The sequence below is a fragment of the Glycine soja genome, chromosome 15 (assembly GCF_004193775.1).
Source record: "Glycine soja cultivar W05 chromosome 15, ASM419377v2, whole genome shotgun sequence".
NCBI lineage: Eukaryota > Viridiplantae > Streptophyta > Magnoliopsida > Fabales > Fabaceae > Glycine > Glycine soja.
The window spans coordinates 4,741,624-4,758,661 of NC_041016.1; the positions used below are offsets into that span (position 1 = coordinate 4,741,624).

At 33.6% G+C, this 17,038-nt stretch overlaps 2 protein-coding genes across 3 annotated transcripts; one reads left to right on the forward strand and one right to left on the reverse strand.

The window, feature by feature from the left end:
- Positions 1-6,731: 6,731 nt before the first annotated feature.
- Positions 6,732-11,254, forward strand: LOC114387952 (proline iminopeptidase). The gene is made up of 11 exons (XM_028348252.1): positions 6,732-6,890; positions 7,177-7,379; positions 7,998-8,096; positions 8,179-8,289; positions 8,378-8,440; positions 8,657-8,750; positions 9,024-9,121; positions 9,647-9,748; positions 10,476-10,589; positions 10,658-10,732; positions 10,948-11,254. Exons 1-11 carry the CDS (start codon positions 6,779-6,781, stop codon positions 11,050-11,052), a joined length of 1,176 nt encoding a protein of 391 aa, XP_028204053.1. The 5' UTR covers positions 6,732-6,778; the 3' UTR covers positions 11,053-11,254.
- Positions 11,255-11,397: 143 nt separating this feature from the next.
- Positions 11,398-15,330, reverse strand: LOC114387951 (myb-like protein X). Of its 2 annotated transcripts, XM_028348249.1 has the most exons (10): positions 15,102-15,330; positions 14,940-15,004; positions 14,789-14,850; positions 13,126-14,127; positions 12,959-13,040; positions 12,789-12,878; positions 12,564-12,680; positions 12,373-12,468; positions 12,116-12,282; positions 11,398-12,034 (listed from the first exon to the last, which is right to left on the reverse strand). In XM_028348249.1, exons 1-10 carry the CDS (start codon positions 15,256-15,258, stop codon positions 11,785-11,787), a joined length of 2,088 nt encoding a protein of 695 aa, XP_028204050.1. In that variant the 5' UTR covers positions 15,259-15,330; the 3' UTR covers positions 11,398-11,784. The 2 variants fall into 2 exon arrangements, with proteins under 2 accessions (XP_028204050.1, XP_028204051.1); XM_028348250.1 differs by lacking the exons at positions 14,789-14,850; positions 14,940-15,004; positions 15,102-15,330 and adding an exon at positions 14,273-14,760.
- Between the last annotated feature and the right edge of the window lie 1,708 nt (positions 15,331-17,038).

Below are 17,038 nucleotides of genomic sequence, written 5' to 3' on the forward strand. Positions count from 1 at the left end.
ATTCAAAACACACTGCATGCCTATTGCATTCTAATTTCATGTTTCAAATTTTAAACAAGTACTTTGTTGTGGGAAGTGAATCACTTTTCTTTTCGAGGTCATTGTTTTTTTTAATTTTTTACATTTTTTTAATCAGTTAAGGTGTTACCTCTATTATGTAAAATTTGTCTAAGTTAGAAAGTTTATATGTAGTTTCAATAAATTTATTTCGAGAGAAACAAAAAAATACATTCAAAAGTAATCAAAACAAGAAGTAAAATTTGAGAAGTTGAATGTGTCATCGAAAGAGTTTAGTTCAATCTTGATGGTTTCAGTGAATCCATTAAGGCATGTGGGAGTGAAAAGTACTTAGAAGCAAGATGTTTTCAAAAATCAAAATATCGATTGAAGCAATTGCAAAGAAGTTACAGGAAGATATTAAATAGGATTAGATCAATGTACTTAGAAATATGTGCATGTGTTGAAATCATATACTTTGACGGTTAGTGTTAGAACTCTATAAATAAAACAAATTACGGGAGATTGATACACAATCACTTAATTTATCACAACACTAATATGCCTATTATCGAAATTGACAAAGGTTCAACAAGTCATTGTATATGTATTTAATTCTCAACTTTTATGAATGAATTCATGTTTGTTTATTTTATTGCACATTTCTAAACCCTTGACTTTTTTCAATCCTTATTTCTTCTCAAAATTTTACTTTTTTAATTCCTAATTCTTATTATTATTGAAATTACTTACAAACTAATTATTAAATTGAAAATATTTTTATCAAAGTTATTTTATTATCTTATGTATTACAACTTTGTTATAATTAAAATGAATATATTTATCAAAATTATTATCGTAATTTGTATTAAATGTTAAACAATTTTTATTAAATTGAAAATTATGAACTTGTTTGTTTGACTAAAAAAAAAACTCACAATCAAAAATAGATTTTTATCTCACTTTTAAATATTTATTTGTTAATAAAATCACTAAAAATTTGTTTCCTATCTTAGTTTTCTTTAGAGAAATAGATACAATTTTAACTATTAATAAATCATATATGCCATAAGTAACATCAACTATGACACCAAAACTACGAGGCAGTTTTAATATATATATAATAATAAGGTGTTTTTCCTCGCAATACTCAGTTGTCGCTTTGGATCATAAGTGCTTGCAGCAATTGCAGCTGTGGAATTCGTTGGATTGACAATTAAGTTCACAACTCCAACACATATGTTAAATAAATCGTCCCTAATCAGAAATTCGATTTTCTAGAGTCGTGTTTTTTTTTTTTTTGAGATAGAGCCGTGTTTTTTCTTTTCTTCAAAAGCTCAAATTAATACAGAAAAAAAAAACAAAAGGTTTCTTATAAAAGTAATTATTTTTCACAAAAGGCTATATTGGACAAATGGTCCTACAAGTTCAACTACGTTCTCAATATTCAGATATGACATTGAATAATCGAGAACAAAATTCCAACTCACACTGACCTTGAACGCTTGTTTTTCACGTGTAAAGCACTAATTTCATATTATTTTTTCTAGTTCTTAAAGTAATAAAATTATTAAGAAATGATCAAAAACTTATTTAAGTAATTCTCATAATATTAGATTTTCATCACTTTAATCTCTAAATTAATATATTTTAGTAAAGATTAAAGACTAATTTGGAAGCTTTTTTAATGAATAATGTTATTTATATAATAGATTGTTAAAAATTTATAAAAATTTGAGAGGAAAAAGAAAAGATTAATAAGTATAAGATGTGGTAAGAGAGATAAAGAAAAAATATTTTATATTTTTTTTAATATTTAACAGACTAGTTTACTCTTTTTTTTCCATGCATGCACACATCATCAGTGGTGTGGAAATAAACCAATATGGAGTGTCAGACTGTCAGTTGAACTCGGGCCTCGATCTTAATTTTGTTTAGTTCAGTTCAATGAAATATTTAGTTTGTCCATGCATGTTTAGACCTTTATTTGATATTTATCTTTTATATTATGTTGGATGTTCATATTAAAAATAAGAACGAAGATTTATTTAAAAGTCAAAGACATTTGTTATGAATTTCGTCAAACAATGAATTTATTTAATATTGATATATAACATGTTATGAAAAAATACAATATGATATACAGTAAATATAATCTATAATCTTAAATAAATAATAAATATGTTAAAGTGCGTTGATTTTAATTCAGAGAAAAATTTAATTTATTTACCTTCATATTTTCTTCTTCTATATATTTTTGTTGAAAAAATGATCCCAATTGGATGAAAGTAACTATAGACAATAAAAATATAAATACTTTCTTAAACCTAATAACTGTTAAATAAGTACTTGTAACACAATCTAAGGTCGTGTTTGATATAAATGAGAGAAATAGAATATATAAAAATTAAAAAGAAGAATAAAAATAGGTAAGAAATAAAATAAAAAATAAATGTATTTGATTGAAGAGAAATACAAAAGAAATTATGAGAAAGTTATAGAGAAGAGTAGAAAATAAAAATAGATGAGAAATAATTTCTCGCCTATTTTAAAATTATTTCTCGCCTATATTCTCATACAACCTTTACTCATTTACATCTTCACCAATTATTTTCATCTCTCAAAAGAAACACAACCTAAAACCACATTTCTTACTTCTTTCCCATTAGGTTGAGGTCGTTGGGTGCATATTAGTAGTTGGTATATGACCATTGCTTTGAAGTAAAATTTTAACAGATGTTTAGTCTAACTTGATATCCAATTTTTTTCTGTAGTCAACATACCAACATGCATGTCTGAATTCGTACACTCAAGAGTTGAAATTAACGCAATAGAACCTTCTCTCCGAGAGAGAGAGGGAGAGATCTAATAAAAAATGCAAAAAAAAAAAAAAACACTTAGAAGAGAGAACTAAAAAGTGTATACCATCACTCAAACTCTGAACATTCAAATTTCAATGACACTACATTTAGAAAAATAACGATGATAAATAGGATTAAAAGGTTATAGACAATAGTTTCTTCTCTATTATAGAAAGATAACAGATAAATAATAAAAAATTAAAGACCTGTTAAAATTTTGCCTTTAATAGTTTTGGAAGTTAAAAAGAGCATGAATAATCCACTATCATTGCTTTCATTCTAACAAACTTGTCATTTTAATTTTTAATTAAGTAAAATGTGGACATTTTGTAAAATTTAATAATAACTTAGATGATGTTTGGAAATGTCACGTCAACATCACCGATGACAAAATTTCAATATTTTTGGTACAATGACATCACGAGCTTCAACTATATATGGTTAGCATCAAAGATGGTAGGCAATACGCATATCAGCATAACAAATCTTAGTCATTGATGAGTAAATTAGTGACTCATTTTACAAACATATGAATAACAAATCATACATGTGTTAGAATATAATCAATAATTGATTTCTCGTCAACAATTGAAATTATTTATTTTGTTCTTACTCACTTTAGAGGAGTCGAATCCACCAAAATAGGATCATGTACCGATAGTTTGGTGTTCGAGATCATTAAGAGTATTGTTAAAATAATTAGTCTGTTATAATTGTTTAAGGATTCTTCACTAGTTTGCTTATACTTGAAGATTGATCATGTTGATTTTTGTTACGACAGAGTATGCCTATACTTGTAGGGTGACAGAGAAGAATGATGTTTACAGCTTTGGGGCAGTGCTGATGGAGTTGGTAACGGGGAAGAGGCCTATGGAGCCAGAGTTTGGAGAGAATCATGACATTGTGCATTGGGTATGCAACAATATTAGGAGCAGAGAAGATGCTCTTGAATTGGTGGATCCTACCATTGCAAAGCATTTCAAAGAGGATGCCATGAAGGTGTTGAAAATCGCAACCCTATGTATGCACTGGGAAAATTCCAGCTTCAAGACCCTCAATGAGAATGTTGGAAGAGGCAGATCCATTTACCACAACCAAAATGATTGTGACCATTGATGCTTAAATAAGTTGCTCTAAAGAATGGACAATTTTTTCTCTCAACTGCTGACATTTGAGTTTTCCTCTTTGCTAAGCAGCTCAAAAAGTGAGGATGAGAAGGGGTGATAAATACTAGTAAATATCAAAATATGCCTTGCTCTTGGGTTCAATTTGGTGGAATTTTGGAAATTCAGTAACCTCCACTTGAAACTTGAAAGATGTCTTGCAGTTAGAATGGGATTACCTCCCATTACCTGAAATTTTTGTTAAACAATAAAAATGCTCATGTGTGATTATGAACCATCTGCTAATGATAAACCAAAAGAGTATTAGCTTGTATGTTGTAGGTTTGTAGCATATGTGTAGTAGTAATAAAATTCTCCTTCAAATCGAATTGTATTTTCTCTCGGGATTAGCTTGTAGGTTTGTACCATGTGTACGCAAATCAATGAATACTGCTATTATAATATAATGATCTATGTGTGTATAGAGTTAAAGTATGGAAGCTATAGCTCTACTTGAAAAAGTTGAAGTGGGAGATGAAAAACAACGGTTGTTTGCAAAGGTGGATTCCCTCGTCTCAATTTTCTTTTTCTAAACCATCTCTCTGCCGGCAATGACTTTTATGATGCTGCTGCAATTTCCTATCTAAATTATTTTATGGTTCTTGGTGAAGTTCATAGGCACTTAAGTCAGAAATTGTTGCCCTTCTGTTATCTATTCAGATTAAATTCAAGATAAATTATACTAGAATACAAAGCCAAAGGATAGTGCTAATTACTATAGCCTGGACTGAATACTTTTGACAACAAGTTTAATTGCAATTTGAAACAACAGGGAAATCATCTTGTGCGTTAAGATAATGGTTTGCACAAAATGAAGAATAAATAGACGAACAACAACAAAATGGATGACAATTAGCAATTATGCTTCTCAAAAAATAAATTAGTCGTATTAACTTAGAATGTGTTTAGATAAGATAATTTAATTAGGTAATGTATTTTTTTATAGGGAATTAAATTCTTTTTTATTAAAAGTAACTGTTTGAATATTTTAGTATAAAGAATTTAAAATTTTAGAAGTTTAAAAGGGATTTAGTTAGTGGAAATAATATAATTTCAAATTCTATCTTCAAGGGAGTATTCTTTCCATCCCCGCCATGCCCCTCCTTTGCCACCTTCACCTCCACCTCGGTGGCAACTTCTTATCCGCCCAGATCCCTCCCGAATACGACACCTAGCAGCACCTCCAGTACCTCGTCCTAGCAACGAGCTCGTCGACAACATCGCGTCCTAGCAACGAGCTCGTCGACAACATCGCGCTCGAGCTCGGAAACCTCTCCGCCCTCTTTGGCCAGAGGAAGAGAGAACCGGTACCACACCCAGCGTCGCAAATCATAACGCCTTGAAGGGAACCTTCGTCCTTCAACATGCTCAGCGTGTTCTCTACCATCTTGGCGTGGCCCAACCTCGTCGGTGTTGTTGAAGTACTCCCTCACCACCTCCTTGTCGCCGTCGGAGTTGTTGAAGTACTCCCTCACCACGATAAGAGAGGGAGTTTGGGCAGTTTGTGAGAGAATCAAGTGAAAATGACAGTTCTGTTTGGGTTCGCAACGGAGAGGGAAGACCATAGAGAGGATGAGAACGCCATTGTGATTTTGGGCGTCGTTGTATCCAAGCACAAAATTTTAAAAATAAAGGAATTTAAATTAAAACATTTGAAATTCTCAGAATTTAAAATTTTTAAAATTTTAAATTGTCTCATCCAAACACACTAATGATCAGGAATCAAGAAATTAAGTGACATGAAATTTATTGTTTAATCTGCTGAAACATTTTAAAAGATGCAGGTCACATGTCGAAGTAATGCAGACGTGGGGTGTTTATTGGAGAAAGGGAATGAACATATATTTTCTTGATTGATTAAAGTAATACACAAGGAGTGTATTTATACAACTCAAGTGATAACAATTTCAAATAACAAGTTGCTATAAAATAGGATTGAAATTGCTTCAAGATAAAACAGTTGTAACAAGGACTAACAACTTGTAACTCAAATTGTAACAGTAAAACTTACAGATATCACTACAATCGTCCTGCTGATAGATCAATCTTCTGTTTGAGTCAGTAATCTTATGTTTAGTACCCTTTTTGGTTCTTTATTAGGAGGCATTCCAGTGCCTAACACCTTTCGTAATAGAGATGTCCAATGTCTTATTACTACCGCTACTTCCGCAATTCATCCGAAATGAGTTATGCAAAAATTAAAAAATAGATACACAAAAAAGTGAAGAATATTATGCAAAAATGTACGGGATAAAAATTTAAGTGGTAAAATAAATAAAAATTGAAAAATATCATGATAAAATACAAAAAAAAAACTTAACTGACAAAATTTGCCATCATACCAATACTGTATGGAAACTAATATGTGAGTGGCCATTCTTATGAATTGATTGTTGAATTGCACGACGAGATGAATTATATGGGTTTGTTTGTGAATTTATTTGATAAAAATATTACATAAACTTCAATTTTTCCACTCTTTCAATCAATCACCAAATTTACATAATAAACACCAAATAAAAGCAAGATTGATGATTACTAATATAATAATGACCAAATAGAAGCGTAGTTGCCTTGTTTGTATCGAGGCAAGGGATTAAAAATTAAATTTAAAATGATTGTAACAAACTAAAGACACGACAAGATCACCAATTATGAGATGACACAATTAGTAAGTGGAACTGCACATGATCTTTGCGTTGCCAAGTGGCAATTGGATAATGAAAATCACTTGTCACAAGTTCATAACCCACAAGAATGAAGTTGGGTTTTGTTCCAAACACCCTCCCTTCCTCCTTCTCCTTAACTTCCCTAATTTTCAAACTTCCCATCTCATTTCCCTTCTCTCACCCCAAAACTACTTCTTCAGGTGCCCTCTCTCGCCACTTTTTGGATTTCTTTAGTTAGTTCATGAATTATGTGATAGTACAATGATAGAGTTATGTGGGGTTACTAGTTTCATCAAATGTTTGTGTTTATTTTAGGTTATCTCTAAGAGCATGCCCTGTTGTGCTAATTTTGGCTAACACTGTTGTTGCCTTATGTTTCCTTTGTTCTCCCTTTTTCCGTTGAATCTGTTTCTGCGTTATTATATTCAACAAGTTTATACCTTCATGAGGATCTGCTAAAAGTTGCGTTTTTGGTGTCACGCGCAGGAAGAAAGAGCTTAGTTTTTCGTGTGCAAAACATTGACCATAGAATTGAACCAATTCCTAGTCATTTGATGGCTTCAGAAAATGAATTCTCAGAACTCAACAGAAATCTTTACCCGCAAATAGAACCCTACAGTACAGGATTTTTGAAGGTTTCAGATCTTCACACAATTTACTGGGAGCAATCAGGAAACCCCAGTGGCCATGTGAGTAGCAATTGCCTCCAACAATCGCTTGAATTTTTATGTTTATTTTTAAAAAATTTAACTTTTCTAAGTCTTAACGCTATGTGGGTTGTTTATTGACTCAATTGAATGAATGGTATTGTTAAATTGTTCCATTGAACCTCAAGCAGTCAATTCCTAGATCATGTTTTTTAAATGGATATATTTAGTTCTTCTGTTGGGTATCTTTGTATGTTGGGAAAATACCTCCATTTTATGGGAGCCATTGGAAATATCCTACTCTCTCTAGTTCATGTTCACAATAACTTTTATGTGTCATTGGAAACTTGTGGATTCCTTAGTCCTAACAGCTTGTTAAAATACATCTATCCATCACCATTCAATATAGAATAGAAATCCATAAAGGGGAAACGAAAAATTAGAAGTCACTTTGGTCTGTCAGTAGGTCTATGGCCACTAAAACCTACACACATGCATGTATGGTTGGATGGATCTAAGCATTTATCTCTAGATTCTAAATATTGACACTTTGTTTTTTTTTTTTACATTTATTTAACTTTGTTACGAGGGGGAAATCTAAAAAATAAAGGAAAAAAAAATAAAAATTGATTCATCATTTTCTAAGCATTTTTCTGGCAGCCTGTTGTGTTCATTCATGGTGGTCCTGGAGGGGGAACTTCTCCAAGCAATCGGAAATTTTTTGATCCTGACTTTTACCGAATTGTTCTATTTGATCAGGTTAGTTTCTGAACTGTAGTGTGCAATAATGGTCTCCCCAGCTTTTGTGCAATGACAAATTGGCAATTATTCTCTTTATCAGCGAAGTGCAGGGAAAAGCACACCACATGCTTGCTTAGAGCAAAACACCACATGGGACCTCATTGATGACATTGAAAAGCTAAGAGAACACTTGGAGATTCCAGAATGGCAGGTCATTTTTCACCTCTGGTTGTTTATCATTATACATTCTATGATTCTTATGTAATGAGATATGATCTTCTGCCCCATATAATATGCAGGTATTTGGTGGATCATGGGGAAGCACACTTGCCCTTGCATACAGCCAATCTCACCCGGACAAGGTGTATGCCTTTGTTTTTTATTATGATTATGAAGATAATTGGTTTCTTTTTTACTATGTCATAATGATGTCTCTTTTTTACTACTATTATTATTATATTGCTATTATTACTATTATTTTTTCCAGTACTGCTAAAGAGTGTGTAATCTATAGTTAAGGAGTTTGTTTCCATGCTATGTTGTTCGCTTTTTAAAATATCTTATCATTTTCTTCCAAGGTTACTGGCATGATCCTCAGGGGGATTTTCCTTTTAAGGAAGAAAGAAATTGATTGGTTTTACGAGGGAGGCGCTGCTGCTATATTCCCTGATGGTATAGCACTGTCTTTTCATCTGTTTTTCTGGTGAATTAAGTTTTAATATTTGCCATGCATAATAAAGTTTCCTTTTAATGATCTGAGTATGTTTTGACTTATTTGATATTATGTTGCAGTTTTCTATTATTCTATATTCTCTTATTAATTTGGTGTTTTCTATTGTTGCTTTGCATAATCTCATATTTGATTTTGATAATGATCTCTGGCTTTCTGCTCATTAAAATTTTGACTTTAAATGATTGATCTTTGTGCATTTTCTCTCATGTCAGCTTGGGAGCCATTTAGAGATCTTATTCCAGAGAGTGAGAGAGGATGCTTTGTTGATGCCTATAACAAGAGATTAAACTCTGATGATATCAAAACTCAGGTTAGTGTCTGTGTTTTTCTTTTCTCAGCTTGCCTTCCATTCCTTTTCCTCATTAATCATAACAAGACTTTTTTAATATTAGTTTGGTTTCAGAGCTACTGTTCCATCTTTTTGGCCTGAATTCTTCTTAGAACTTGGTACACAGAGTTGAAGATAGTTGAACTAGCTTAGAAGTCTATCCTTAACAATACCAAGCTATCAACTGATCCTCTTATCCGAAATGAGGAATAATGAGCTTATCTATGAGTTGGTTACCTGACTGGATTATCTAGAGTAACTTTCTTGTGTATATTGAGAAGTTGAGTAATTTACTAGTTGGGTTTTCTATTTAACTGAGAGGCTTCAGTTGGCAGTCTCTTTGTGAAATGTAAAAAAGACTAGCCCTGAATTTTTCTTTTCATTTCCCTTGTCTAAATCCTGTCAAAAGAGATCAACCTCTTTCTAGAAGATTGTTTGAACTTTGAATGGACTTAAGAATGGATTCAAGAATTTGTGTTGTTTACTTACCTATTTCTTTGTTCTTAGTATGCAGCTGCTAGAGCGTGGACCAAATGGGAAATGATGACTGCTCATCTTCTTCCAAATGAAGAGAATATAAAAAAAGGGGATGACGATTACTTTTCGCTGGTAAGTTCATCGAGTGAAGAATAATAACCTGGATTTTGGCTGGAAAAAGTTTGCTAATCATTTTCCAAATTCTATCCCAACATGTTGTGCAACTTCCATAATTTGTAATGCTTACATCCCCTAAACCTATGAATTTCACTGTATGTATGTATTGTTGAAATTGATATGGCATTGCTTGTGTAAAATTTTGCAGTTCAAATGTAATTCTTATAAAATAATATATAATTATATGGATGTTTTTTGTGTTTTCTAAAATTTGAAGTGCACTGACTTTATAAATCTCTTTTGCATTCTGTTATTAGTTTTTTGGGTGTTCTTGAACTGTCATTAGTTTGTGGAAAACCTTTTCTCCCTTATAGAGAAATAGTTAATAATCTTTGCGGTCTGAAATGAGGAAAAGAAGTGGACAAACGGTTTTTTCGACACTTCGGACTTGTTTTCTCCCTTCCTCCTGAGCACTGTGCTTCTGAATCTTAATTGTTAGGAGCCCTTCCTCCTTTCGACACTTCGGACTTGTTTTCTCCCTTGTTAAAATTTGTAAAGTCAGACAATCCCTTGTCAAATAAGTTACTTTTTTATATACAAATTAACAGCATAAATAAGAAAAGTCTACAATCTTTACCCCGTTTAATTTTGGATTGATTTACGGTTGTGTTTTGTTGTTTGTGGTTGAGATTCTTTAACTTGTACTGATGAGTGATGACGAATACTTACATTTTTTTATCAGGCATTTGCAAGGATTGAAAACCACTATTTTGTAAACAAGGGATTCTTCCCCTCTGATTCATTCCTGTTGGACAGAATTGATAAAATAAGGCATATAAACACCACAATCGTTCAGGTAAATAACTTTTATGCTGCATCCTTTAAAACATAGATTCTTAATGTTTTTCATTCTTAACTTTGCAGGGAAGATATGATGTTTGCTGTCCTATGATGTCAGCCTGGGATCTTCATAAAGCTTGGCCAGAGGCAGATTTTAGGGTGAGACAAGAATGTTGCTTTTGGTCATTAGTCTTGCTTACGTTGATTTTCTCTGCATGCTATGATAATTGTGTATCAAGTTTCAGGATACGGAAGTCTCATTTTCTAAGATTTTGTTTCTTATAAGAAACAAATACAAGCAGTTTCAAACAAAAGTTTTCCACGTAATCTTGTGCAAAACATGGTCAAGTTACTAAATCATACAATGGTTTCAGGTGGTTCCTGATGCAGGGCATTCAGCCAATGAACCAGGCATAACTGCTGAACTAGTGGCTGCAAATGAGAAATTGAAAAACATAATCAAGAACAAAGGGGACTGAAGTGAGTGGACAGGCAAACAGGAACAAAGGCTGCAGTTTGGAGACCGACTAATCAAATGGTGCAACATTCATCTACAAGCAAAATACTGCAATGTCCATGTATTTAAAAACACTAGCATACCGTGAACTCAAAGATTGTCTTCATCATTGTCTTAATAAAAACACTAGAATAATGGAAATGATCATTGTTGCACAAAAATCATGAATGGGATGATTTTGCTGTTTCTGTCAACTTCCATGGTTATCCAATAAAAGGTTTACAAGTATGTAAAATTTAGTACCAAATAATTCTGTACACCAAATAGCACCCAAAAAGAAATATAATGTTATTACACAAATCAAAACTAAAGTACAAATAAAATAAAATAAAAATCAAATAGTATACAATTGATTCATCTCTCTCAACTTACAAGTGACAGTGCATAAACTCAAAAAGTTCTCTTCATGATTGTCATAATTAAAAACACCACGTTAACAAAATCTCATGTTTGCACATACAGTCTAGTCTAGACAAACTCGCAAGTTACAACAACACATCATCAATCCATTTTCCCAAAGCTGCTAAAAATTCAATGATTATATTGAACAACATCCCTCCCTCCACCCCCCAACAGTCCTTTGGCACTTGTAGATTCTGAAACTTTGGTTCCTTGGGAACAGTTAAATCCTTCCTTCCCCGTGAAAAAGGCCTGTGAACGGAACCTGTAGTTTTACTTGTAGGTGAAGAAGCTCTTATGTGTGTTTCCTGGTGGTGCAGTCCTTTGGCACATGTAGACTCTGAAACTTTGGTTCCTTGGGAACAGTTAAATCCCTCCTTCCCCGTGAAAAAGGCCTGTGAACGGAACCTGTACTTGTAGGTGAAGAAGCTGCGTCATTTTTACGTGCCTTTGTTTCCTTTGGCTTCACAATATCTGATGGCTTTTCAATAATAACACTAAGTTTTGTTGCAAGGACAGCTTTTTCTTTCTTCCTTGGCAAAGCACTGTGCAATAGACACTTCCATTATATTATAATCAAACATACTCAATGTAAACACGTGTGTTGCAATCTGATTATTACTTACCTCCGAGGCCTTACAATTTTACGTTGCATCATTTGCGATTTTCTTTTGAAATTGTCATCCTGATCAATGGCTTTCTGAAGTTTAGGACCAGGAGGATTTCTATGAGGTGTTGTAGCAGATAATTTACGTTGCACCTTGCAGTTGGAGTTGTTACTTTTAATGCTCCCCTACATAACGTTTTGGGAAGTTTCAGCCTCTGGCTCTAAAATATTCTCTAAGCAGCAATAGGTGATAGTATATTCTGTGCATGAACTTACAGATTTGTTTTCTTGTGTTGTTTGTTTTGATTTCTCATCACAGCTGCTATAATTATCAGTGACTTGTTCACTTTTTGTGGAACAAGTTTCACTTGTCTGAAAGGAAAAGTACAACAAAAAAGCAAAATTTTATATATTCAATGCTAATATTGAGAGGTAAAAATTGGGATTCACAATGGAACTGAACTCACTCGCTTCGCATTCTGATATTTCCTCATTGCCTTGGACTCACTACCTTTAACGGTGGTTTCTTTTAAAGATGAGGGGATTTTCCTATCCAAGTTTGCTTCTTTTAAAATTCCCCTTTCCTGCAGCATAAAAAACAACATGAATGGTACACTTGATTAAACCAATTTGTTTCTAAACAAACCAACTAAAACAGAAACCCCCCCCCCCCCCCCCCCCCACCCACTTACATCAGTTCTCAGCTTAAAAGGCTTAGGACTTGTGGGCTTTAATTTTCTGTATTTCAGAACTTGAGGAGTAGTTGAGGTCGATGTAGATTTCTGTTTCAAGGTCAAACCCATAATGATTATAGTCAATTCATTAAAGACTGAACGTAACATCAATCTAAACTAGACCAAACCTTTTGTGTTTTTCTCAAATCCTCATGTTTGCTCCCAAGAATAGCCTTTTTTTTTTGCACATCATCATTGGTACTCATCTCTCTGCAGTCATCAAGAATTCATTGATTTCACAAAGTTTAAGGAACACAGGAGAGATAGACATGTTGAGAGAAATCAAACTCCTTACATGTTCTCATGAGGGGCTGAAACATTTTCCTTGTCATCATTCTCAGTGAGTTGCCTCTCATTTTCTTTGTCATCAGAAGCCAATGAATTTTCTTCAGCCCTTCTCTTCTTGGTTTCAGAAACTTTTCCCTTATCAGAAACTGAGTTCTTTGTCTCTTCTTTTTCACTCCTTTCTGTAGTCTCGTTCTTTTCATTGTTCAGACTTGAAAGCCAGGTAATGTCACCTCTAGAAGCTTCTGACAAAACTGGAACTGAACTCTCTCCTCTTGTTGATTCATGGGATTTTTCATCTCCAAGAGACAATTCACCACCACTTCCTGAAGTTCCTGATTCATGGCATCCTTCTAGAGAGCCACACCTAGATTTTTCATCTATCTCCATATCACTAGTGTCAGTTTCATGAGGCACAGCAACCTGGCGTTTCTGCATGCATTTTTTTACTTTCTTCTCCATCAAACTTGTCTTTGTGTTGGTTTCTGGTTCCTTACGATTAATAGAATACAAGGAATCAAACACACGGCTTTTAACCTCTCTTCCCCTCAATTGTTTTTTCCAGGTAGCCACTGCCAATGAGTTGCTACCTCCTTCTCCATTCTTCTTCACTCCATTGAGTTCAAGCTTATTCATTGCTGGACACAGTGTTCTCATTGCCGTTTTCAATTCTATAGAACTCTTGATCTTTAGTGCCTTCTTAGGTGAGTGAAAAACAAGAGCCTTCGCCACCACTCTGCTCTTAGGCACACCAACAGTCAAGGCTTTCTTGCTCTGAACACTTCTAAATTGTTCTACATTGGAAACCTTCTTCTGATGATTCCTTGGTGTAGTCAAGGCCTTGGCCACAGAAGGTGATTGCTTCACCTTAGCGTTCGGGGTTGCAGCAACCTTGGAAAGAGGTTTAACTTTCACGTTATTGTCGGTCATCTTGTGTGACAAGGAGGAAATAAAATCCGTCCTTGACACCCTTGACTTGGCAGGAGCTGTAAGGGGGCACTTCAAATTTGCACTGAAAAACAACCAAATTGCATTCATAATAAATGAAATGGCACAAGAAAATAATTGAACCAAACTTGCATTCGTTCTGAGTTCATATTTGATTCTGGATTGAAATAACTTTATATGACTTTTAGGTTGAATTCAAAAATTTCTACCAAATGGGTGTTTCGTTTTGCTCAATTCCAAGTGGACATGCATTGCTTGAATTCGGAAGAAGTAGGTTCCGTGTATTGCTCACCCATTTGACGTTAAATTGCAATAAGACATGCATAAAAGACGCATAAACAAACACGCTATCAGTTTTACTACTTTTTAGCTTTTATAATAAAATCTTTCAAACATAAATAACATTACTTCAAAATCAATTTTACCAAAAATCAATTTTGTGACCCTTATTCAAACACACACTTAAAGTAAATTGGATGTTTGGATTGGGCATAATTATACTTAAAATCCTCTCCCCTCCGCAATAGTGTTTTTTGTGGGAATCAAACTAAATCCTCTCCTACAAGCTCAATTGTGTTGTCAACTGAGTCAAACCCTCGACAATTTAAGACCTTCACTTCCTAAATCTTACCTTAAAAAAAGTCTTAAATGGTTTTATAGTTCAAAATTTTACATTAATCTAGAGTGAGTGTATATACTAGTTTATCAAGTTGGGTGATGGCTACCTTGCTTCTCTTCTGTTCAAAGCTTTTCTGAGGCGTACATTGGGACTTCTAGCTGCCATAACCTGAAAATCCAAGATCAATTCATTCATGTCCATAACCATAAGTTGAGAGAGTGAAAGCAAGTTGAAGAAGAAAAGTAAAGCGAACATACCCGAAGAACAAAATTCTTGTAAATTGCCTCAGAGTCCAACTCTTGCTCATGCTTTTGGTCACATCCTATTGGAAAAAGTGACATAATTGATATCATGAAGCTGAAAATGAGTTAGGATTTGAAAGAAGATGTGAAATGTGTTAGTATAAAGTAAGAAATTACCAACGCGGAAGCAGAACCAGTGGCGGTCATCGTCGGGGCGGCGAGAATCAGGTGCGGTGAGGTCGACGAACTTGGGAGCTTCAATGTTCTCGTAGATGTCGTCGTCTACCTCTATTTCTTCTTCGTCGATGATTGCCAAACACCGAGTTTCCGCCATAACCACTTCTCTTCGGAGTGTTTTGCTTTAAATGTCGTATTTTGTTGTAATATTAACGTAAGACTTACTTTGGCCTCCCAGCAGACATTTTTAAAATTAAATCCTCAGTAACTAGCCGTTACGATTACGACAGCCTGGTAAGAGAAAAACGGCATGCTAGGGGTCCTTTCGTCATTGCGCTTGTTTCTTTCTTTCCGCACTTGGACACTGTGGCCCAAGCCCTCCTCTTTTTTTATAAAGCCCACTTAGTTCTGAAGGCCTATAACATTCTAACCAATTTGCGCTTGTGCTTGTTCAATCATGCAATCTATTTTTCTAATCGTTGCCTAGGGTAGTCTTTTCTGTACACGACCAAAATATACTCCCTCCATTTGTAAATATAATAAAAATAATTAATTCACATGCTAATTAAGAAAAATAGTTAACATCATTTCACTCTACTAATCTCATTTTAAAATAATTTTTCTTCATTAAAGTTTGATACTAGGATAAAAAAAAAAAGAGGTCATTAAAAATATAACCTCGATTAAATAAATAATATTATTAGATAAGATAAGGTTGATTACAATTTATTTATATCTTAATCTGCCATTCATGAGATCTTTTTCTTATTTATATTAAAGACCGGGAGAAATAGTTTATTCTAAATTAATTCGTACCACACAATTGTGATTTCATGCATTTGAAAATCCGCACCAAACTATTTGTCTCAAACCTAATTTAGCTTTTAATTGTCAACTACTTTCTTCAGTTACAATTAATATAGGCGTATGGCAACATTGTTTGGCCGTTGCTCATTTAATGTTGTAGTTGCCACCTTTTACAATATTAGATTAGATGAATTAGATGAAAAACAAATCAAGAATAAGTGATCATTAGGGGTAGTATTTTGGAAAAAGTATTAGAATTGCATATTTATTGAGTGTTGGTAGATTTAGAATAAGTGATCAAGAATTAGAAAGCAATACAAGTTATACGACAAAATATTTATTGTGTAAAACAACAACAAAAAATTTATATACAACATAATTTTTTGCTTTCCAATACAAATATTTCTATTTTTAAGTTCTTAATCAAAATCTTTAAGACACCGATTAGTATTTGTCATATATATGTGTGTGTTATAGTTATTATATACCAGTATATGAAACCAAATGTTGGGATTTGGGCGGTTCACAGCAATTGAAAAATGGATCGTGGAAAGCATGCAGTTGCAGCCAGGAGGACGTATTCATATTTAAGAGATTTGCAATAAATGGTTAGTTTGTTTGTTCGGTCTAACATGTTACGCGTGGTGGGTTTTACGGCTTCTGGTTCCAACAAGACTTGTTGAGTTTGTGTGGTCGTTGGTTGATGCATGGTAGTTATAGTTATAGGAGTAGTGATATATTGAGATCTAAAGACTAATTAAAAGGTTACAATTAATGGTGGCAGGTTCGGTTCTGTTGGTGCATGCAATGCAGTGATATTTGGAGTGGCCGTTGAATGTGTTGAATATGGCTTCAGCCGTAGTGGTCTTGTCTTAATTTGCGGCAAAAATTCAGAGCATAGGTGAAGCTAGCCGTAGCAAAGATGGAAAACAACAATAGTTAGGGTGAAGGTTTATGAGAATTGACATATGGTGTTTATGTGTTGCACGAGTGTTAAGAAACACATTTTTTTTTCAGATGCTAACTAATGTGTCATTGTTCCTTATTCTTTTATCCTGTGTTTGGATGGAACAATTTATCAGGAGAATTTATTTTTTCAAGGAATTTAAAATGATTCATGATAAAATAGC